The 23,912-nt window shown below is 41.6% G+C and overlaps 1 protein-coding gene across 1 annotated transcript; it reads right to left on the bottom strand.

The window, feature by feature from the left end:
• Nucleotides 1-11,959: 11,959 nt before the first annotated feature.
• On the bottom strand, nt 11,960-17,521 carry LOC126086708 (uncharacterized). Its single transcript, XM_049903277.1, has 2 exons — nt 15,659-17,521; nt 11,960-12,722 (listed from the first exon to the last, which is right to left on the bottom strand). The coding sequence occupies exon 1, from the start codon at nt 17,400-17,402 to the stop codon at nt 16,572-16,574; it is 831 nt and encodes a 276-aa protein (XP_049759234.1). The 5' UTR covers nt 17,403-17,521; the 3' UTR covers nt 11,960-12,722; nt 15,659-16,571.
• Nucleotides 17,522-23,912: the final 6,391 nt, after the last annotated feature.

Below are 23,912 nucleotides of genomic sequence, written 5' to 3'. Positions count from 1 at the left end.
GCTACCGCCTCCGTACCGGAAGCCGCGGGCGCGTAAGCGACAGACTTCGGCCAATGAGGGAGCCCAGGAGAGGAGAGCAAGGCGATGTCGGCGGGCTAGAGCGCCGCCAAGTCTCCCCCTCAGCCCTTCAGCCCCGCCTCCCAGCCGCCCCTCCTAATTTGAAGATTTTGTCTGCCCAGTGAGGCGGGAAACGCCGAGGGTGGCCTTAAAAACGGGGGGCAGCGGCTTCTTCTAGCCAAAACCAAAGTAACAAACCCATTGCTGCCCGGTTGATTCACACCCATGGCAACCCCATGTGTTACAGAGTAGAACTGAGGTCACTGGGTTTTCTTGGCTGTAACCTTTACGGAAGCATGTCGCCAGGCCTTTCTTCTGTGGCTCTGCAGGGTGAATTCCAACTGCCTACCTCTGATCCAGCAGAAACAGCTTGCGCCACCCAAGGAGCTCCTTTTAACACTGAGGATCCCAAAGGAAGACGGAGGGCGCTGGGAGGGGCTAAGCAGTCGCTGGGTTCCACTGAGTATTAAAACATTCTTTAGTCAAAGCACTTCTACAAACATGATAATTGAGCATAAATGCGGAAACTGAGGCCCTGTGAGTAACTCAAACCCTCACAGAGAAAAGGGGTGGCCAAGAATGAGAGCCAGGTTGCGTGACCAAGGACCCTGGGCTCTATAACCTCCGCACTATCCTCACAGGCGCCCGAGATAATCTTATCCACAAGGAAACTGAGTCTTGGCAAGTGACTTACTCTAAACTCTCAGAGCTGTGAGTGGTGATGCTGGAATGAGAAATGGGGCAAAGGCAGTTTCCAAGAGGTGTTAACCTTTGAACTTGAAGTTTTAAAGGAGGAACAGTAGCTAGCCAACCTAACAAAGCAGCTGAGTGGTGGTCGTGGAAGTGGTTAAGTGCTTGACTACTAGCCACAAAGGTTGGCGGTTTGAACTCAGACCTACCCAGAGGCTCCTGGAAAGAAAGGCCTGGTGATCTGCTTCTGAAAGGTCGCAGCCTCGAAAGCCCTAAGGAGCTATTCTGCACACATGGGGTGGTCCTGAGTCAGAATGGACTAGATGGCAACTAACAACAGAGAACAGTAGGTGCCAAAGCATGGAGGGGAGGAGGCAAAGGTAAAGGAGGGACTGTCCCTCCCCTCAATACTAAGGGGCGGTTACAGCTAATATAATTGTTAGGTATAAAGGGCAATTCTGTTTTGCAACAGTGTAAAATAGTAACTGTCTTTCTGCTGTCTCTATTCAGTCCCACCACCATTTCTTCCCTCACTGCTTCAGAGTTTCTGGGGAATGTTGGGCAGAAGTCAACAACGTCCGAAGAGCAGAGGAAGTGATTGTGCCCTAGTTGGCAAGGACGCTTCAAGACAGCTGTTTAAGTGGGAATTTCTTCCTTTCCTCCTCCAAAGGAAAAGAAAAAAAAGCTGTTTTAATCACAGTTCATCAGTACTCTCATACACTGAGTGGAAGAGTAACTTTGTACTGTCAAGCAATTTGACAAATACTTTATTCTTTCGTTTTAAAAAGTTGATATGTACAAAAGAATATGTTAATATAAACTACAAAACATAATAAATGAACACCTGTGAAAGTACCACCCAATTTAAGAAACAGACCGTTAACCTAAATGATTGAAACTTCCTGTGTGCTCCTTCCAGGCCCCACCTTCTCCCTGCTTTCCTCCCAAAGGTCATCACTATCCTGATTTTTTAAAATTATACTTTGTTTTATTCCTAAACCACAAAATTAAACAATGTTTAGTTTTATAAAATTGAAAAATTTTATACAATTATTTCCAAGGTGTATCACACTGCTGCTTGCTTATTTCAATCAACAATATGCTTCTAAAATCCATCCCTGTTGTATATAGTTGTGGTTTATTTTCTCTGGCCTATTCAAAAAACCAAATCCATTGCCAACCCGTTGATTCCCATTCCATTATATGAATTACAATTTATTTATCCACTCTATCACTAGACATTCATAGTTTCTTTTTTTTTTAATTTGTGCTATCCTGTACGTTACTGCTATGAGTATTCCTGTATAGTTGTCTGATGCACATGCGTAAGCATTTTTCTAGGGCAGGGTTGTTGGTTTGGAAAGAGACAAAGAGCTTCCAGCAGTATCTTCTTCTCCTTAAGCTTGAGCACAGCTCCTTCCTTATTCTCCTAAAGCTCAGCTAAGACCAGGCTTCCATGTTTAACATAAAATTTAAATGGAAGCCTGAGAATAATACAAGAAAAAAACTTAAAACCAAATAGTATAATTCATTATTTGGGTTCTTTGACATGCTCCTTCACTGGGGAATCACTACTTAGTCCCCTTGGACATGGGCCAACCCATCTTCCCAGGATAAAAGTCTCCTTCATCCAGTCTTGCCTTCCCTAGAGCCCTATCTTCCCTTGTCTCCAGCCCTAATCAGAAAAAATAAAGAGACCTCTCTCCTCTCACCTCCCCCCCGAAAAAGATGCAGCCTTGGCCAATGTAGCCACCCTTTTATATCACTGTGCATCACGGTTGTTCCTAATTGTTCCGAGCTTCTTCATTCCAGAATGAATTTTTGCTTTACTTTCATATACCCAGAAGACCGATTAAACTGTTTTTTTTTTTAAAAGAGCAGTTGTGCCCTAGAGATGAATTCTGCAACCATCCCTAGAGCAATATATAATACTGTTGGTTAAACCTCTTGGCTAGCAGTAACAGAAACTAACTGGAGTTAGCTTAAGCATAAAAGTGTATACGAAGTTGTCTGTTTATTTGGTACAATGAAGTATATTAATTCATATAATGGGGAAAGAAGAAATTATCACTAACAGGATTACTTAAAAAATTTTTTTTTATTTGGAATTGGTTGATTTGCTTATAGAATTTCACCCTTTAGAGCCTAGAGTCACATGGAGCAGGATTCAAATTCCAGCTTTTTCATTTACTCTGTGACTTTGGGCAACTACTTTAAATTCTCAGAACCGGTTTCCTTACCTATAAAATGAGAATAGTAATTTACTTTTTGAGCTATTTTAGAGCTCAAGTTCGAATTTCTAAGAAGATGCTTTTTGTTTGTTTTTTAAGGAGGCTGTTTATAATGCAGAACCCTGGTGGCACAGTGGTTAAGAACTTGGCTGCTAACCAAAATGTCAGCAGTTTGAATCTACCAGCTACTCCTTGGAAACCCCATGGGGCAGTTCTACTCTGTCCTATAGGGTTGCTATGAGTAGGAATCAACTCAACAGCAACAGGTTTGGTTTGAGTTTGATATTTATAATGCAGTGAAATGATAATTACAGTGATTTGATGGAAAGAGGACTCACACTCAGGGCTGTCCAGCCTCTGCCACTAACTAGCTATGTGATCTTAGGCAGTCTGCTTAGGATTTTTGTTAGTTTCCTTGGGGGAGGGACTGGACTAAATGACCACTGGGTTTCTTAAGATCAAAGGTTAATCATTAACAGCTGACCAAGGTCCATATTTATTATTGCATAAAAAATTATTAAATTGGTTTCTGTTTACAGTGATGGAAAAACCTGCATTGATTAAGGGTAGGGTTGCACAGCCAATTAATGTAATTGATTCCAATTAGTTGTATACCTGTAAAAAGTTGAATTGGCAAAAAAAGGAAAAAAATTAAATTGGAAATAACCAAATTGTCCATCAATAACAGGCTAAATTAACTATGATATATCCACTCAATAGAATATTATATATTCATAAAAAAATAAGCGCTTTCATTCCCAAAATGGAAAGATCTCCAAGATGTATTAAGTGAAAAAGCAAGCTGCTTAACAATATGTGAACACTGGAATATATACTTTTACAATATACATGTGTATGTGTGTTTATGAGAAAAGATTTAGAAGCAACTAACAAAATTTAATGTCTGTCAGTAGGAGAATGGTGCTGGGGATTTGGAGTGGCAGGGGATTTACTATATACCATTTTATGCTTTTTGAGTTATATCACATAGAAATGAGGAGCCCTGGTGGTACAGTGGTTAAAGTGCTTGGCTGATAACCCAAAGGTCAGCGGTTCAAACCTCCCAGCTGCTCTGCAGGAGAAAGATGTGGCAGTCTACTTCTGTAAAGATTTACAGCCTTAGAAACTCTATGGGGCAGTTCAACTCTGTCCTATAGGTCACTATGAGTTGGAACTGACTCGACAGCAGTGGGTTTGGTTTTGGGGAATATAGAGATGTATTACCCTACTCAAAGAACTAAAATTTAAAAAATTGTCCATTCTATAAAAGCATTTTAAAATCTGGAAAAAAAAATCAGGAAAGTTTAATGTCTTAAAAATACGTAAACATGTATATTCATTAAGAAGATCAAAGTGACTTTTATTTTTCTTTCAAGGTGACCATCTTCTGCTCCTAGGCATATTGTAGGTACTGCCGGAGGTTCATTAATTACAGTTCTTAAGAACCACCTCTATTTACCCAAGATAAAATCCAATCTTTTTTTTTTTAATAATATTTTATTGTTTTTGGTGAAGGTTTACACATGAGTTTAGGTTCCTATTTAACAATTTCTACAGAAAGTTGTTCAGTGACATTGGTTACATTCTTCACAATGCGTGAACATTCTCAGTATTTTCATTCTGCTTGTTCTGTTTCCATTAGTCAAGTTTCCCTGCATCCTTACATTCTCATTTTTGTTTTAAAATAATTGATGACCATTTGGTCTCATAAAGGTGATCTTTTTAAAGGAGCACAGTACTTACAGGTAATACTGATTATTTTTTGAGCCAATTTGTTATTTAGCTACAAGGTGACCTCAAGGGTTAGTTTCGGATCAAGGTTTGAAAAGTATCTCAGGGAAATAGTCTTAGGGAGACCTCCAGTCTCAACCAGTCTAGTAGGTCTGTGTTTTGTTTGTTTGTTTTGGGAATCTGAGGTTCTGTTCCACATTTTTCTCCCATCCTATCAGGGTTCATCTATTTTGGTCCTGATTAGAACAGTCAGTACTGGTAACCAGGCACCATCTAGTTCTAGTATCAGAATAGATGAGGCCATGGTTCATGTAGACTATTTGTCCTAGTTTCTTATTTGAGTCTTTGGCTTTCTTCTTTTTCTGTTACTCCAAATGAGTAGAGACCAATAGTTGTACCTTGGATGGCAATAAAATTCAATCTTACTAGTACTGATTAGTTATTGCAAGAAAAAAGGCTTTTCTGCAGGTTCCCTCAATCACACACACACATACAACTCTCTGCAGTGTCCTCTGCACTATCTAGTAGTGTTCTGTAGTACCTTAAAGTTGATTTTTCTCGAAGTTCCTAACTGTAGTTCTTGAGTTATTAAAACAACTGCCCTTACCTGGTGCATTTTATATGTTGCATATATTTATTACTTATAAAGAAATTTATAAATGACATATGGTTTATGAGTTCTGGTTTAATTCAGTTATTTTTTTTCAAACATCTATAGTCTTCCAGCTAGAGTTAATTTTGAAAATTATAATAGAAAATCTAAAGCATAAAGAGAGAAAGGGGAAGGAATATAATAACAGCTAAAATTTATAGAAGTTTCCACCCAGAGTATTGTACCACCTAAAAAACTATTCGGCCTATAACTAGAAATTACAAAAGAAAATGATACATATAAGAACATTCTTCCATAAATAATCCACTGACATAAACAAAGAACATAAAGAACATAAATTTTATTTGATTATCATTAAAATATGCAATCAAATCAGATTTTAAATCCTTAGGGAAAAATGAAACTCAGATGTTGCTTAAGTCAAATGAGCATATAAATACAAATTGTTGCCTATTTTAATGCATTCATTGTGTCAACTCTTTCTAACCAGAACTCATGAGTTTACAAAGCATCCTTATATACAGGGAGCTGCATTTTCAATGTCCATTTCTGTGGGAATTTTATTACATACATCTTCACCTAGAGTACATGAGATATTATTTTCCATTTGGAATGCTTTCGTATCTATTTAAAAGTCAACCTATTTTACAACAAAGTTCATTTGGAATAGTGTAGTTCATTTTGGCTTAAAATTCTGGCAATAAATAACTTCCTTCGAAACTGGAAAAACTGTCCCCAACACTGAAACATGTATATTTGGAAGAGGCAGTCTAGCCCTTTATGACCCAATAAATTAAAAAACATTTTTTTGTTGTTGTTGGTATCATGTTTTTTCATCAATGGAATGCATGCTGTATCATTGAGTGCGTCTGAATTTTTGATAGGTAGTATGAACTTTGGGAACTACTATGTGGGACACATAGTCCTATGAACATATGAACATGCAAGGTGTATGTCACTGCACATAAGCCTGAGAAACAAAAGATCTAAGTGGGACTTATATGACCCAGTGGTCTTTCAGCATGCTGTAACACATGATTACACTTTATGCTCCCTGAAAGTAAGTTATTCCATTGAATATTTCCTATCATGAAAATAGCACCTTCCCAATAACATTCAGGAAGCAGTAAGTATACTTACAAGGCTTATCTTGCTGTGAGGAAGGTAAAAGAGACAAAAGCTTTACACAAGCACTCCTCTGGGATGCACCCCCTCACACACTATCCTCTCAGCACAGCAACTTGGCACCAATGAACTTCCTTCAGTTTTAGGCTGTTATTCAAGGCTCTGCCCCAACACCAGCATGTACTATTGGTGAAATTTGAGCATCCCAATAAATCTCAGAGGCCAAAAATACATGTCCTGCTAGTCATGAAAGGGCTAGTAAGTCTGCTGGTCTCAGCTAGGTCAGGACTCCAGATAGAGGTTTCCAGATTGTTATGGATTGAATTGTGTCCCCCCAAAACATGTGTTGGAAATCTTAACTCCTATACATGGGAATGGGTTTTCTTTGTTATGTTAAAGAAGCCCTATTAGTGTAGGGTGTGTCTTTTGAGATACAAAACAGCACAAAGATGTATCTTTTGAGATGTAAGAAGAGGAGATTGAGTAAACAGAGATGGGGGAAGATACATGCCAGGTAACATGAGCTCTCCAAGGAAACAGGAAACAGAAGCTGAAAGAGAAAAAGACTTTCCCCCAGAGTCAACGCAGAGAGAAAGCCTTTCCCCAGAGCTGGGGCCCTCAATTCAGACTTCTAGCCTCCTAAACTGTTAGATAATAAATTTCTGTTTGTTAAAGCCACCCACTTGTGGTATTTCTATTACAGCAGTACTAGACAAAAAACACAGATTAAGTATTTGTGCTTTTACAAAGGTGGCAATTATATCTGTAGAAACATTGGTGAGACCTGGGGGAAATTTTTTTTTTTTTTAATTTGAGATGATAAACATAATAATCTGGAGTGGAACAAGAAAATCAAAGAGTTGCTGATTCTCATTCTTTCTCTGGGTAAAGCTTTAAATAGAGAACGAACCCACGGATTGATCTGGAGTAGCACAGCTCAAGTTACAATTAACAGATTTAAGAAAAAGTCTCCTTAATACAGTCTGAAATTGATTGAACGTGCATTCAAGATGCATTGATAATTACTGGTTATTTTAATGCGAAAGTTGGAAACAAAGAAGGATCAGTAGTTGGAAAATATGGCCTTGGTGGTAGAAACAATGCCCGAGATCGAATATAGAATTTTGCAAGACCAACGACTTCTTCATTGCAAATACCTTCTTTCACCAACATAAACGGCGACTGTACACATGGACCTCGCCAGACGGAACACACAGAAATCAGATTGACTACATCTGTGGAAAGAGACGATGGAAAAGCTCAATATCATCAGTCAGAACAAGGCCAGGGGCCGACTGTGGAACAGACCATCAATTAATTGCTCATACGCAAGTCCAAGCTGAAACTGAAGAAAATCAGAGCAAGTCCACGAGAGCTAAAATATTGAAACAGGCTGCTCAGCCATATTGAAAACCCCAATCAACACCCCTTCCCCCCCCTTTGTCTTGCTAACCACAAGCTTGTTTAGAGCAGGAAGTCGCAGCAGGTAGTGGCTCCGTCCACTGACTAGCCCTAGTTACACCTTGAAGCATGCACAGATTGAAATCACATCCTTCAACTGACCGCTCCCTACCCCCCGCACACTCCCAAATATAGGAATGGGAGGGCTAAAAGCAGAAAATTCTGGGTACCAAGTCCAACCCCATGACGCCATTGGAAACAAAAAGTTCCCCAGCCCCCTTAGTCAGGGAACACGTGGGCCTTAAGGTCACTAGACCCCAGGCGCTCCTTGTATGCACAGACAATAAACTTGCCACTTTCTGTTTCCGTTGCAATCAGTGTCCGTCTTATTTCAATCAGCTAATAAGACAGGACAAGACCCCGAGTGGCGTTTGGTTACAATATGACCTTGAGTATATCCCACCTGAATTTAGAGACCATCTCAAGAATAGATTTGATGCATTGACTACTGGTGACCGAAGACCAGACGAGTTGTGGAATGACATCAAGGACATCATACATGAAGAAAGCAAGAGGTCATTGAAAAGACAGGAAAGAAAGAAAAGACCAAGATGTATATCGGAGGAGACTCTGAAACTTGCTCTCGAACATCGAGCAGCTAAAGCAAAAGGAAGAATTTATGAAGTAAAAGAACTGAACAGAAGATTTCAAAGGGTCTCTCGAGAAGACAAAGTAAAGTATTTTAATAAAATGTGGAAAGAGCTGGAAATGGCAAACCAAAAGGGAAGAACATGCTCAGCATTTCTCAAGCTGAAAGAACTGAAGAAAAAATTCAAGCCTCGAGTTGCAATAGTGAAGGATTCCATGGGGAAAATATTAAATGATGCAGGAAGCATCAAAAGAAGATGGAAGGAATACACAGAGTCATTATACCTAAAAGAATTAGTTGATGTTCAACCATTTCAAGAGGTGGCATATGATCAGGAACCAATGGTACTGAAGGAAGAAGTCCAAGCTGCTCTGAAGGCATTGGCGAAAAATAAGGGTCCAGGAACTGATGGAATGTCAATTGACATGTTTCAACAAACGGATGCAGTGCTGGAGGTGCTCACCCGTCTATGCCAAGAAATATGGAAAACAGCTTCCTGGCCAACTGGCTGGAAGAGATCCATATTTATGCCTATTCCCAAGAAAGGTGACCCAACCAAATGTGGAAATTGTAGAACAATATCATTAATATCACACGCAAGCAAAATTTTGCTGAAGATCATTCAAAAACGGTGGCAGCAGTATATTGACAGGGAACTGCCAGAAATTCAGGCTGGTTTCAGAAGAGGACGTGGAACCAGGGATGTCATTGCTGATGTCAGATGGATCCTGGCTGAAAGCAGAGAATGACCAGAAGGATGTTTACCTGTGTTTTATTGACTATGCAAAGGCATTCAACTGTGTGGATCATAGCAAGTTATGGATAATGTTGCAAAGAATGAGAATTCTAGAACATTTAATTGTGCTCATGAGGAACCTTTACATAGATCAAGAAGCAGTTGTTTGGACAGAACATGGGGATATTGCATGGTTTAAAGTCAGGAAAGATGTGTGCCAGGGTTGTATTCTTTCACCATACCTATTCAATCTGTATGCTGAGCAAATAATCCGGGAATCTGGACATATAAAGAAAGGAGAACAGGGCATCAGGATTGGAGGAAGACTCATTAATAACCTGCATTATGTAGATGACACAACCTTGCTTGCTGAAAGTGAAAAAGACTTGAAGCACTTACTGATGAAGATCAAAGACCACAGCCTTCAGTATGGATTGCACCTCAACATAAAGAAAACAAAAATCCTCACAACTGGACCAATGAGCAACATCATGATAAACGGAGAAAAGATTGAAGTTGTGAAGGATTTCATTTTACTTGGATCCACAATCAATAGCCATGGAAGCAGCAGTCAGGAGATCAAAAGACGCATTGCATTGGGTAAATCTGCTGCAAAGGACCTCTTTAAAGTGTTGAAGAGCAAAGATGTCACCTTGAAGACTAAGGTGCACCTGACCCAACCATGGTATTTTCAATCACATCATATGCATGTGAAAGCTGGACAGTGAATAAGAAAGACCGAAGGAGAATTGATGCCTTTGAATTGTGGTGTTGGTGAAGAACATTGAATATACCATGGACTGCCAAAAGAACGAACAAATCTGTCTTAGAAGAAGTACAACCAGAGTGCTCCTTAGCAGCAAGGATGGTGAGACTGTGTCTTACATACTTTGGACATGTTCTCAGGAGGGATCTGTCTCTGGAGAAGGATATCATTCTTGGCAAAGTACAGGGTCAGCAGAGAAGAGGAAGACCCTCAACAAGGTGGATTGACACAGTGGCTGCAACAAGGGGCTCAAGCGTAACAACTATTTTAAGGATGGTGCAGGACTGGGCAGTGTTTCGTCCTGTTGTGCATAGGGTCGCTATGAGTCGGAACCGACTTGACAACACCTAACAACAACAACAATGCAGTGTAAACCTGTGAGAGCCAGAACTCAACAGGACTGCCTTGTTTTTCTGACAAGTTTTCCACCTCTGACAGATTTCAGCCTTACACAGGTTCTGGCTTTTGCAGGTTTTTCTGTATCTTTTATTTGGAAGGAAAGCTTATAATTTACGATTAATATCATTTATACATCAATCCTAGCTTCTCCATTAACATTTGTGTGACACTGAAAAAATTACTGAACCTCTCAATATGGAATCTATTATCCTTGAAGCAGAGATAGGTAATAATGGCACCCATGTCTGGTGGTTGTGAGGAACAGGATAATGCCTGCTATCCAGCAGTCAGTATGTAGTACACTACACTCAATAAATGTTAGCTATTATTATTAATATTAATGCTAATATTAATGCCATGTGCGTATTGATTCAAAGATGATACAAAACAGGATTCAAAGATGAATAAAACAAAAATGAACCTGATCCTACGGTCCTAGTGGAGAAGATAATCACTGCTATACCAGAGGTAATGAGTCACCTGAGGATCGAAATTTTTTTCCTTCTGTGCCTCGTGAACTCTACAGCAATTTGTTATTCTAGATCAGGGTTTCTCAACTTCCACAGTGTTGACATTTGGGATGGGATAATTCTTTGTTTTGAGGGGCTGACCTATACATTGTAGGATATTTATCAGCACCTCTGGCCTCTACCCACTAGATGCCAGTAGCACCCATGGGCACCATTACAGCGAGCTGGCACTGTGAGCCTCAAAGACCAACCTGGGGCATGGACCTCCACCCCTCGCCCCTCCCCCACTCCCAGTTCCTTCCTCTTTGGCCTGTGCCCTACCCACTGCCTGTGCTAGCCCCCACCTACATGCTACCCCACTATTGGCCCCAAGCAGTGGAATCTCAATCCAGGAGTCAGAGACTCAGCAAGTCACCCCTCTTCCAGCCAGCTCAACCCAGCCCAGTTGAGACAGCTAGGTGCTCCAGGAGGAAAGAATGGTGTACCCAGATCTGGGTGTCACTGGGACAGACGGAAATAGACCATGCTGGTGCCAGATCTAAGTGGTTAGGTTCCTCTCCCTAAGGCTGGTTGCTCTCGGTCTGGAGACTGATTCTAGCTGATACAACTGGACTCAAAGCCCACTCTGGACAGGCTACCCCAGGCAAACAGGGCACAGCAGGGCAGGAGTTTCCTCTGTGGTTACATAAATAGCCACCTAATATCCTCAATTTTGCCTAACTCACAAAGGCTAAAATGTTTATTTCAGCAGTCACAGAAAAAAAATCTGTCCACCCCTGCTCTAGATAAGTACTTATCTTACCGTCATTATACAGAAAGGTATCCAGAGCATTTGGTGTTTGTTCTTTGTAGCCCACCACCTCCCCCCCCCAAAAAAAAAGGTTATTCATGAGTAGAGATACCTGAAACTGTTTCCCAAGATGAGTATATATGGAGCCTACCTTATACCCTTTAGTTAGAAACTGTTGCTAATTTGTAAGAGTTATGTTTTCAGTTTAGAACCAAATGGGAGAGACTTTAGCAATTAATCTCTAATTATTGGCCTATTGCTATTACTTTACAGCACAGCCCATAGGTATAAATGGAAAATATAATGTAGTATGTAGTAGCATCAGAAGTCCTCTAACTTGAAGGGGAGGGAAGAGAATCAGCAAGATCCCAAAGCTGGGATTCCTATGATGTGGGGGGTCAAGCATACCTCCAGTCTCCAAGCTTTTTACCAATTCTGATACCAGCTATCCTCCCGAAGGCATTCTCTACTTCTGTGCTGAGTTCGATAATTTGTTGCAATGGCCACACACAACTCAAAGACCATATTCACAATTATGGAGTTTATTAATGAAGTAACAGCCTACAACTCAGGACCAGGGTCAACTTGGAGGTAACAGGATACAGTTCTTTAATCAGGACAGCTTCCAATCAAGACAGCTCTCAGCTTCTTGGCTGTGCCCACAGGCAGGTCTCACTCTCGGCCTCTGCCGCCAGATTCTGCTCAGGCCTACTGCCACCAGTCCCACTCTGGCCTGGCCTCTGCCCTGCTTGGGCAAGTGTTACAGCTCTTTAGCTCCAACAAGTGCTCAGAGGCACCCCACTCTGCCAGCAAGCCTCCTGCCTGAAGATGCTCAGCTCTCTCACTCTGTTGGTTGGGAAGCCCACTACAGCTGTCTCATACCAGTCTCCTGGTTCCTGCACCACCGCTGCTCACGCCACAGCCACGCTGTCTTTTTGCCATCTCCGGTGTTATAGCTCTTTCTGTGTCCTGGGTCTAGAAGGTTTGCAGCACACGGACTCCAGGTCCAAAGGTGCTCTGCTCCCAGCTCTTCTTCTTGATGGTAGTTAGGTCCCCTTCAACATCTGTGGGATTAGCCCTTTTGTAAGTCTACCCCTCCCACCAAGACCACAAACTGGCCAATCTCCTCAGTAGGCTACAGTCACCTAATTTGCATAGTCCAATCCCTGCAACGGTTTTATGAACCTTATTTGCATAGTAAATTGTCCAATCCCTTTGCAAGATTGCAGCCTAGCAAATCCTCTTGGCATAACTACAAACCCATATACAGAGAGAAACCTGCTGCACTGCACAAACTATGAACACAATTCTACCCTGCTTCTAAGGCTTCCCACTGCCTACAGGATTAATTGCATTTTCCCTGGAAGGGTCTACTAAAGGCCCTTCATCATCTAGTCCCATTTTACCTAACTTCACCTGCAGACATTGTATTTTCTCTTTTCCCAACCTCTGACTTCCAAGCTCCTGGACTATAGCATCAGCTTATCCTCTTCCAAATCTGCCCTCCCACCCCCACCACCAAGCCATGGACTGTTATATCTCTGTGCTTCTTTTTTTTTTGTTGATGCTTTTCTTTTTGCAAGGAACATCCTTCCCCATCTTCTTTATCCAGTGAACCTACTTTAGGATCCAACACAAACATCACTTCATCTAGCCCAGCTCAAACATCACTTAGCTTACGCCTGTATTCTCAAAGCACTTTTACCAGGCTTCTGTTGTATAACACTATGTTAATTATTCCTATGTCTATCTCCCTTGATAAACAGTGGGCACTTGGAAAGCAGGGGTTTATTTAGCAATGAATTCCTAATGCCTTTTTTTTTTTAATGTAATGCCTAGCACTCGCTAGAAATTCAATAAATGTCTGGTCAATTAATTAATGAATTAAAGGGCACTGTGTGGTTCTCTGCCTGTCAAAAAATAACTCTTCCACTGGTTTGCTAAGGCACCAAGCTACCTCTCCTTTCCTTGCCTAAAATTCTCTCCTCTTTACAGTTATTCCTTTGAGTTAGAGAACAAAGTCTATAAGCTTTCTAATGGCAAGGTCTGCATCCTTTCATTTTATATATGTTTACTACCATTCCTGGCACTTAGTAAATACATAAGTCTCTGAGAATTGCATGGAGAGATATTTCAATCACATCAATCACCTGAAATATTGCCATTAAGGAAAAAAAAAATTGATCTCTTGCAGTCATACTAAGTCCTTCCTTTCTGGAATTATGGTTTGTTGGTGTTTTGTCCTTTACTTTTTAAAAATAGAAATAAACATAAATGGTTTCTCCTCATTGAATATATTTCATTTTAGGATCCAAGTGTCCAAATTGTACAAAACCAAAAGAGCCAAATGCTTTACACCTGTAGACTATATATAGTACATGTACATACATATCTAGAGCCCTGGTGGTGCGATGATTAGTGCTCAGCTGCTAACCAAAACCAAACCCACCAGAGGCTCTGAGGGTGAAAAGACCTGGCTATCTGGTCCTGTAAAGATTTCAGCCTAAGAAACCCTAGGAGGCAGTTATACTCTGTCCTATAGAATCAGTATGAGTTGGAATCGACTTGATGGCACACAAGAACCACAACAACAAAACATATCTAGAGGAAGAATGTATGTATTATACATTCTCTTAAAGGAGAATTAGAGAAAATTGTAAGGATACTAAGAGTTTGACTTCTACCTGATAGTCAACTATATCCCCTGCTGGAAGTAAAACCAGCCAATATGAAATAAGGATGAATATCTTCTTTGACAATATGTTGGTAGAGATTAAACAAGAGGTGTAACAACGTCAAAGTATTGCTCTCCCTACCTTCCCCCTCACCACAGAACAGGTAACTTTTATAACAGGATTAGAGAGAAAGACCAGGAAACCTATACTAAGTAATGTATATACTGTTAATGACAGCACTTATTTCTCCCACAGAGAAGCAGGATCACCAATTATGACCTCCACATGATCTTTTCTACCTTTCCAGTTGACGAGGGATTGGAAGGGACTGGGGAGTTAAGTGGAATTTGTCCTCCACAGCCTTACCCATGTAAATTGATTAGACAGATCAGCAGAGTCTTGTGATTTAGAAGGCTCGTGTGATTTTGTACAAATAGCCAAATGTTTCTCACACTCCAGAATCATTCAAGGATCACTGTACAACTAATTAATAATTATCTTTAAATTGATTCATATAAAATATGTTTTACTGAAATAAATATATTACCACCACTATATTTTATTGTCAATAGAAAACCAATCAAAATTATCCATTGAAATAACTTTGTTAAGAGAAATTTATTATATTCCAGCTGGAAAAAGTTGTTGCCTACTGAACCATTACAGTTCAATCTAAAGATCACTAACCCCAAACTAAAGACATTCTCCTTCATATAATTAAAAGGACTGAAAGGAATCAAAAAGGGAATAAGGGTCCCACTCTACGATTCAATTTTAATTTACTATTTAGCACTGTAAGGTGCTTGGCTGCTGACTGAAAGTTAGGTGGTTCAAACCCACCACCCACTCACGGCAGTCAGCTCTGTAAAGGTTACAGCCTTAGAAACCCTACGGGGCAGTTCTAGTCTGTCCTATACGATCCTTATGAGTCAGCATTGACTCAAGAGCACACAACAACAACAACGACAATTTAGTACTGTGACCCTGTATCACCAAAAATCATCTTGAGAAACATTATAAAGCCGAAACCTCCCTTCCACCTGTAGTCCTTATAGCTCACAAAGGGATATAATTACCGCTGTCACCTTTCTGATAAGCCTAAATAAGACACTGATTTATCTGATAGATAAAACCTTAACGCTTATCCACTCAGAACACTAAGTTTAAAAAAGAACCTGTCAAAGTTCAAAATATCTAATCCTGAAGGGGACTCCATTAACTTTATTTATTTATTTAAAACAGAAGGGATTAAGACCACCACTAGAACAGAGACCCTGAAGCAATGAAGGAATGGTATACTTTAATATCCCTTCAAAGACACTTACTTGGCAGAGGATTGAGCTGCAACTCATAGGATTGTGGTACAATTGTGGCCTAGAGGAGGCTACTTTTCTTCTTAGCACCAGAGGCTGGTGCACCCCGAGTGGGAACTGATTGCTGGCCTTGAGCAGTTGGAGCTGTTGTCTCAGGGACAGGGGATGGGGTCTCAGGTAGTCTCCGAGCTAGTTCCCCGGCAAGTAGTGGCAAGGTCTTGGAAGCTTGAGCTGTTGGGTTAGTATGACATTGCTGGACATTTGAAGACTGACTTCGAGAAATTTTTTGGCACTGGACATTTGAAGGCCAACTTGGAGAGACCTCTTGGCACTGGACATTTGAAGGTTGACTTGGAGAGACCTCTTGGCACTGGACATTTGAAGGTTGACTTGGAGAGACCTCTTGGCACTGTATATTTGAAGGTTGACTTGGAGAGACCTCTTGGCACTGGACATTTGAAGTCTGGCTTTGAGAGATCTCTTGGCACTGGACATTTGAAGGCTGGCTTTGAGAGATCTCTTGAACTAAGGCCTGGTCTGGGTGGCCTATTGGATTAAAGGTAGGGTCTGAGAGTCCCATATACCCTGAGAGACCAGGGGTGGACGAATAAGGCCTGGAAAGACTGGGCAGGCAGAAGCTGAATCAGAGAGACCTGGGGCGGGGGGGAGGTGGCTGGAGATCCTAAGTTTGAGAAGCCTGATCAGGTGGAGGCTGAGTCTGAGAGGCCTGAGGAAGATTCTGGAGCTGGCTCTTTAAGGCTGGAGGGGCCTGGAGCTGGCTCTGGGAGGCCATGGGGACTGTAGGCTGGCTCTCAGAGGCAAGGATAACCAGAGGCTGACCCATAGAAGACAAGGGGACAAAAGGCTGGATCTTCAAGGCCAGGGTAATTGGAGGCTGGCTCATGGAGGCCAAGGAAACTACTAGTTAGTTATTAGAAGCAGGAACAGCCAGAGACTGACCAGTAGAGGCTAAGGAGTCGGCAGGCAGGCTCTGAGCGGCAAGGATGGCGGGAGGCAGACCTTGAGGGGTCTGGGAGGCGAGAAACTTGGTTGGAGAGGCCAAAGTCCTTGGAGGCTGGTCCAAAGGGGTTGGAGTGAACACAGGCTCCACCAGATGCGTCGAAGGTCGTTTAACAACCCACTGAGGACCAGCAGAATGGCCTGGAGGACCAGCATCAGCGCCTGGGGAATGAACTGCCTCTGAAGTTTTGACACTTTCAGGTAGGGTGCTCAGCTGCTCGCTCCATACGACTTGAGCGCCGCCGCTCGTCTTGTCACTTTTCATGATGTCTTCATCCTTGTCCTCATATTCTGGCTGTTTTTCTAGCTGGCCCTCGACGGTCATACTCAGAGAAGCAGCTCTTTGAACGACCAACCTGCGCTGAAACCGCCTGATTCGCAGAAAAGAATTGGACATGTTGTTGATGGTGGAGGAGAAGTGGTGCCTGACGCTCTGGCGGAGGGCCTCCATGATCGCGGAGTTGTGCTGGTGGAACTGCTGGCCAAAGATCAGGCTCTCTTCAGGGGGCATCTCGATGTTGCCGGTGTACCAGAAGACCCACCAAAGGAGGCTGAGGAAGATGATGATGGAACCCAGGTAAAGCAGGAGGTCGTAGAAGAACAAGTCGGCGAAGACCCCGGTGAACAGCACCACCACGCCCACCGCGTCGAAGACAACCCCCAGCCAAAAAAAATGCCTGCAACGGCCCAGGCCCGATCGAGTCTTGGTCGTTTGGACGGCGCTTTTCGGCTCCATCGACTTCCACTAGAGCCGCCGCTCGGTCTGCAGAGGCGACCAGGCTGGGGACGCCGCCACAGGCTGTCTGTGGCCGCTGCGTCTCCATGGCAACGCCCTCCGGGTGAGCCGCGCAAGGGGCGGGGCCGGAGGGCGGGAGAGTTAAGCCACCTCTCACCTGCCCTGAGGCAGAGAGGGCACCTCCCTGGAGAGCGGCGCATGCGCGATACGCCCCGCCCACCGTGCGACCCCCTTCTTCGAGTGCGCGGTATTCACTCCCCGTGAGTCTCGCGCGTTCGCACCCTTGCGGGAGACTTGTGTGTCTTTTAGGCGCTGCCTGTGGTAAAATTCTCTCTCAGCAGCTTAGACCGGCGTGGGGGCAACGGATTCTTATCCCAGGAATGGAGGGATCTACATTCCCACCACCACTCAGCCTTCTAGAGCGAGAGCAAGACCCTGGAGAAGAAAGGGCAAGCAGCTGCCTCAAGTTAACTTCCACCTATCATATAAGGGTAAATTTGGCCCCAGGTGCAGCCACTCTGTGAGTTGTTGTTGCTTTTCCTTTGTTTTAGTGGCGAAGTGGTTAAATTAGGGTCTATTGTTGGTGGAGCTTAATTCAAATCTTACTTAGTTGCCCTTTGGTGGCTGGAGTATTAACATATTTCCATGGTTAATCACACGCTAAGAGGTGACTTCTCTTGAGGCTTTCTCACCCTGTTCATTTTCTTACCATTATTGTCTCACGTTTGCTGGGCTCTTTGCCCAGACCCTTGGAAATACTTAAAGGACTACTTTTCCCACTACCCCCACCAGATTAAGATAAGAAAAGGTGTCAAAAAATTAAAACTGACTGGAATCTGAAAACTACAGTAGCTTGAAACTGAGCTTATTTCAAGTTCGAGTGCACAAACAGGACAATTAAACACCTTCAAGACCCAGTGGCATTCAGGTGATCTTAATGAAAAGTTACAGCCAAGTGAATTCTCCTGGAATCTGGATTTCTGAGTCCATGGAGTTGTGGTGACCCACTCAGGCCATTTGCCCTTGTCTGTCATTTAGAATCTTAAGCCTTGGAGAAGCTGGTTTCTGGGAGTCACTTTTGCATCAAACAGTCTAGATAAACTAGTAAGACCATTTGCCTTGGGCATTGTGCTCTTTTGAAGAATTCAGTCAGTTTTGGGGGAAACAGACTTCAGGGGTCAGACTGTGAGCTATGTTTAGTGTAAATCGGTAATTATTTTAATTATTCTTCAAGACAATGCCATATGAAATCCCTCCTGAGCACAAATTTGTTTATCTGTTCTGACCCTTTTTTCCATGGCTGTGCCGATAAGATTTGGTATAAGTGTTTCAAGGTTCTCTCATCGGAACATTTTTGTCTCTCTAGTCGAGGTATTACCCTGACTTGCAAAGTGTGTATTAAATAAACTTCAATCAGTTTCTATTATTGGCTTAATATGATTTTTGTTTCAACGCCCTTGTTATTTAGTTGCTAAAAGTGGAGTTTGTTCAGTACACTTTTTATTTTAGAATAGATTTAGATTTACAGAAAAGGTGCAAATAATAGTACAGAGAATTCCTATATATTCAGCACCCAATATCCACCACCTCCCCTTTTGTATGCATTACAAAGCTCCTTCTTTTTATAGGTGTTTCTACAAATTCAGAAAGCAATGTTTCATGAACTTCTTCAACTTCAGTCAGTAAGACTGCTTCTAACCCTGTACCCCTGAAGTATGCTAAGGGGTTACCTGATGGTACAAGATAAATCATGGTCCACCTTCCTACATTGCAGTTTTCCTTGATAAACCAAACCAAACCCACTGCCATCGAGTCAAGTCCCACTCATAGCGACACTATAGGGTTTCCAAGGCTGTAAATCTCTAACGGAAGCAGACTGCCACATCTTTTTCCCAATTTCCTTGGTAGTAAGCACTTTAAAGCATAAGTGTTGACTTAGGAGTTAAAACTGGAGCCATTATTCCCTGTCTTTGAGCATAAAGAATGTGACCTAAAAGACTTACACAAAGAAAACTACAGTACACTTATGCAAGAAACCAAAATAGATATGCATAAGTGGAAGAACATACCTTGCTCGTGGATAGGAAGACTTAACATTATCAAAATGTCTATTCTACCAAAAGCGATCTATACATTTAATGCAATTCCGATCCAAATCCCAAGGACATTCTTTAATGAGATGGAGAAACAAATCACCAACTTCATATGGAAGGGAAAGAGGCCCTGGATAAATAAAGCATTACTGAAAAAGAAGAACAAAGTGGGAGGCCTTACCTTACCTGATTTTAGAACCTATTATACTGCCACAGTAGTCAAAACAGGCTGGTACTGGTACAACAACAGATACATGGATCAATGGAATAGAATTGAGAATCCAGACATAAATCCATCCACAGATGAGCAGTTGATACTTGACAAAGGCCCCAAAACAGTTAAATGGGGAAAAGACAGGCTTTTTAACAAATGGTGCTGGCATAACTGGATATCCATCTGCAAAAAAATGAAACAAGACCCATACCTCACTCCATGCACAAAAACTAGCTCCAAATGGATCAAAGACCTAAATATAAAATCTAAAACGATAAAGATCATGGAAGAAAAAATAGGGACGTTAGGAGCCCTAATACATGGCATAGACAGTATATAAAACATTACAAAGTGTATAAGAAAAACTAGGAGCTCCTAAAAATCAAACACCTATGCTCATCCAAAGACTTTTCCAAAAGAGTAAAAAGACCACCTACAGACTGGGAAAAAGTTTTTAGCTATGACATTTCTGATCAGCGCCTGGTGTCTAAAATCTACATGATACTGCAAAAACTCAACTACAAAAAGTCAAATAACCCAATTAAAAAATGGGCAAAAGATATGAATAGACACTTCACTAAAGAAGACATTCAGGTAGTTAACAGATTTATGAGGAAATGTTCACAATCATTAGCCATTAGAGAAATGCAGGTCAAAACTACAATGAGATTTCATCTCACTCCAACAAGGCTGACATTAATCCAAAAAACACAAAATAATAAATGTTGGAGAGGATGTGGAGAGATTGGAACACTTATACACTGCTGGTGGGAATGTCAAATGGTAGAACCACTTTGGAAATAGATTTGGCGCTTCCTTAAAAAGCTAGAAATAGATCTGCTATACAATCCAGCAATCCCACTCCTTGGAATATATCCTAGAGAAATAAGAGCCTTTACACGAACAGATATATGCACACCCATGTTTATTGCAGCACTGTTTACAATAGCAAAAACATGGAAACAACCAAGGTGCCCATCAATGGATGAATGGGTAAATAAATTATAGTATATTCACACAATGGGATACTATGCATTGATAAAGAACTTTGAGCTATCTGTGAAGCATTTCATAACATGGAGGTACTTGGAAGGCATTATGCTGAGTGAAATTAGTTGCAAAAGGACAAATATTGTATAAGACCACTATTATAAGAACTTGAGAAATAGTTTCAACTGAAAAGAAAACATTCTTTTGTGGTTACGAGAGGGGGTAGGGAGAGACGGTAGGAGAGGGGCATTCACTAATTAGGAGATAAGAACTACTTTACGTGATGGGAAAGACAGCACACAATACAAGGGAGGTCAGCACAATTGGACTAAACCAAAAGCAAAGAAGTTTCCTGAATAAACTGAATGCTTCAAAGGCCAGCATACAAGGGGCAGGGGTCTGGGGACCATGGTTTCAGGGAACATCTAAGTCAATTGGCGTAATAAAATCTATTAAAACATTCTGCATCCCACTTTGAAGAGTGGCGTCTGGGATCTTAAATGCTAGTAAGCAGCCATCTAAGATGCATCAATTGGTCTCAACCCACCTGGATCAAAGGAGAATGAAGAACACCAAGGACACAAGACACTTACGAGCCCAAGAGACAGAAAGGGCCACATGAACCAGAGTCTACATCATCCTGAGACCAGAAGAACTAGATGGTGCCCGGCTACAACTGATGACTGCCCTGACAGGGGACACAACAGAGAACCCCTGAGGGAGCAGGACAACAGTGGGATGCAGACCCCAAATTCTCATAAAACCAGACTTAATGGTCTGATTGAGACTAGAAGGACCCTGGTGGTCATGGCCCCCAGACCTTCTGTTAGCCCAGGACAGGAACCATTCCCGAAGCCAACTCTTCAGACATGGATTGGACTGGACAGTGGGTTGGAGAGGGATGCTGGTGAGGAGTGAGCTACTTGGATCAGGTGGACACTTGAGAATATGTTGGCATCTCCTGCCTGGAGGGGCGATGAGAGGGTGGAGGGGGTTAGAAGCTGGCGAAATGGACACGAAAAGAGAGAGTGGAGGGAGAGAGCGGGCTGTCTCATTAGGGGGAGAGTAATTGGGAATGTTTAGCAAGGTGTATATGGGTTTTTGTGTGACAGACTGACTTGATTTGTAAACTTTCACTTGAAGCACAATAAAAATTATATATATATATATAAAAAGAATGTGACCTAGCTGGAACTGGACTCACAAGGACGCATCAGTTGGGCCCTGAGGTATAAAAACAATAGTTAGGACAATCTTGGAAAACATCTTTTAGGGAACATTTCACATAAATCTTAATCTTCTTCTGTTAGCATTTAGTAAATATAAATAGTAAGATTTGTTGGACCAATGAAGACCCTTCTGTTTGGCGTTTCTGAAATTTGTACCAGTGATTATTAAGAAAGACAATTCAAAATGTGGCATCACAGTAATTTAGCAGTGAAGCTTTTAACGATTGTACCCATATGTAATGTCAATATAAATGCTACTGGTGATTCTGGAACATTCCTTGGACTCCTGTAGATGTAGCTCTGGCAGCATGCTTCTCCGTTTCTCACTTTTGCCTCTTGGGACGTATGCTGAATCAAATCTTTCTTCTGGCTTTATTATAACTTTGCAGTGATTTTACCCTAGGACAGCATTACAAAAACATACACGTTATGGAATAAAATCTAAAATCAGAAAGCAGACACGTTGAACTAAGTTCCAGAATACAGGTTTAATCCCATCTAGGCCACTCAGGAATACTGGTCAAATGCCACAGTGTACACATACACAGTGTCTCAGTTTCCTAGTAAGACAAGGCTAGAGTCTTTTCTTCCTCAGAGTCTCTTTAAAAAGAAACAGCTACTAGCTAGCTGAAAGCAGCTGAAACAGGTCCTATCCGCCATCCTGGCATTCCAGATGACCTTTGGCTCATTAACTGCTTCAAGGATGGTAGATTCTCCACCCCTGGGTGGATAGCTGACATGCTAATGAACAAAAATGGCTAAGTTCCTCCTGCTTGGGGGATTGAACCCAGGTCTTAGAAAATGCTTACTCATTCTAAAATGCTCCCTTGCTGCATGTGCACCATTTTGTGTTCTAAAACCGATCCTGCCTATATAAACCAGCCTCAACAAGCGGCTTGCGAGGCAGTCTTGGATGGCAAGTAGCCCCATCTGTCTCCTTACTTGGCCATCCAATAAAGTTGCCTTTCGTTCTCCTCAACTCGGTCTCTGTCTTTTTGGCCCTGGATGGATTTGCACCAAGCAGAACCCAGGGTTCTGGCAACACTAGTACAAAACTTGAAATTTTGTTTATGAAATATTTACCTTTATTTTATTATATATTTATATATTTTATTATGTCTTAATGTATCAAACCAAGCATGGGCATATTACAGAGTAGTGAAGAAAAATCCGTATACATTTAATATAATGGGAGACATAGCTTTGAGCTGTATCTCTGGGGTAGGGATGTTCTTTCTTTAGACATGTTAAAAAAAAAAAAACTGAAAAAAATTGAAACAAGGTATATTCTGAGCAGTTATTTTATGTGCATATAGGGAGGCCATTCTGATTCTTAAAAACAAAACGGATGGCTTCGTGTAGGCTGGTTATAATGAAGGTAATAAAGAGACCAGGAGAGAGAAGAACAGAAAATTAATCATTGGCTTAAACTTAATGTGATTCAATACTGCCTTCCCCCGCCCCCGCTTGTGGTACCAGGACTGATCTCCCAGGGACCAACTTGGTGCTGCCTCAACAGTGAGAAAAAAGCCTCCTTTTCATGCTGTGAGTGCTGAAGGGGGAGCTTTGCTGGGCCTTCTCCTGAGTCATCTTTCTTAAATAGCAGTTACAGAAACTTTCATTTTCTGGATTGTCCTCAGATGTTTTATTGTTTACTTTCGTGTATAATTTTGCAAGACTTATAAAGGTTTTCATTTATTAAGGGATTTGACAGTTCCAAATCATAGCATGCTGTAGCATTTTTTTTTTTTTTCCAGATTCAAGATTCTTTCTGGGGAGAAATCCAGATAAAAACTCAGAGAAAGGGAAACATACACAGTTGGGGAATGAATATATAAAGTATTGGAATCTTCAAGTCAAATTAGTATGGGACATCTCCAGTACCTGGCTGAGTCTTATCGGAGCCTGAGGTGAAAGGGAAAATATGTGCCAGTATACATGCTTTTGTTCATTTTTTTAATGGTTAATTTTTCCTACAATGTGT

Source organism: Elephas maximus, chromosome 12 (assembly GCF_024166365.1).
Source record: "Elephas maximus indicus isolate mEleMax1 chromosome 12, mEleMax1 primary haplotype, whole genome shotgun sequence".
Classification (NCBI taxonomy): Eukaryota; Metazoa; Chordata; class Mammalia; order Proboscidea; family Elephantidae; genus Elephas; species Elephas maximus.
This window is presented reverse-complemented; position numbering and strand designations above follow the sequence as displayed.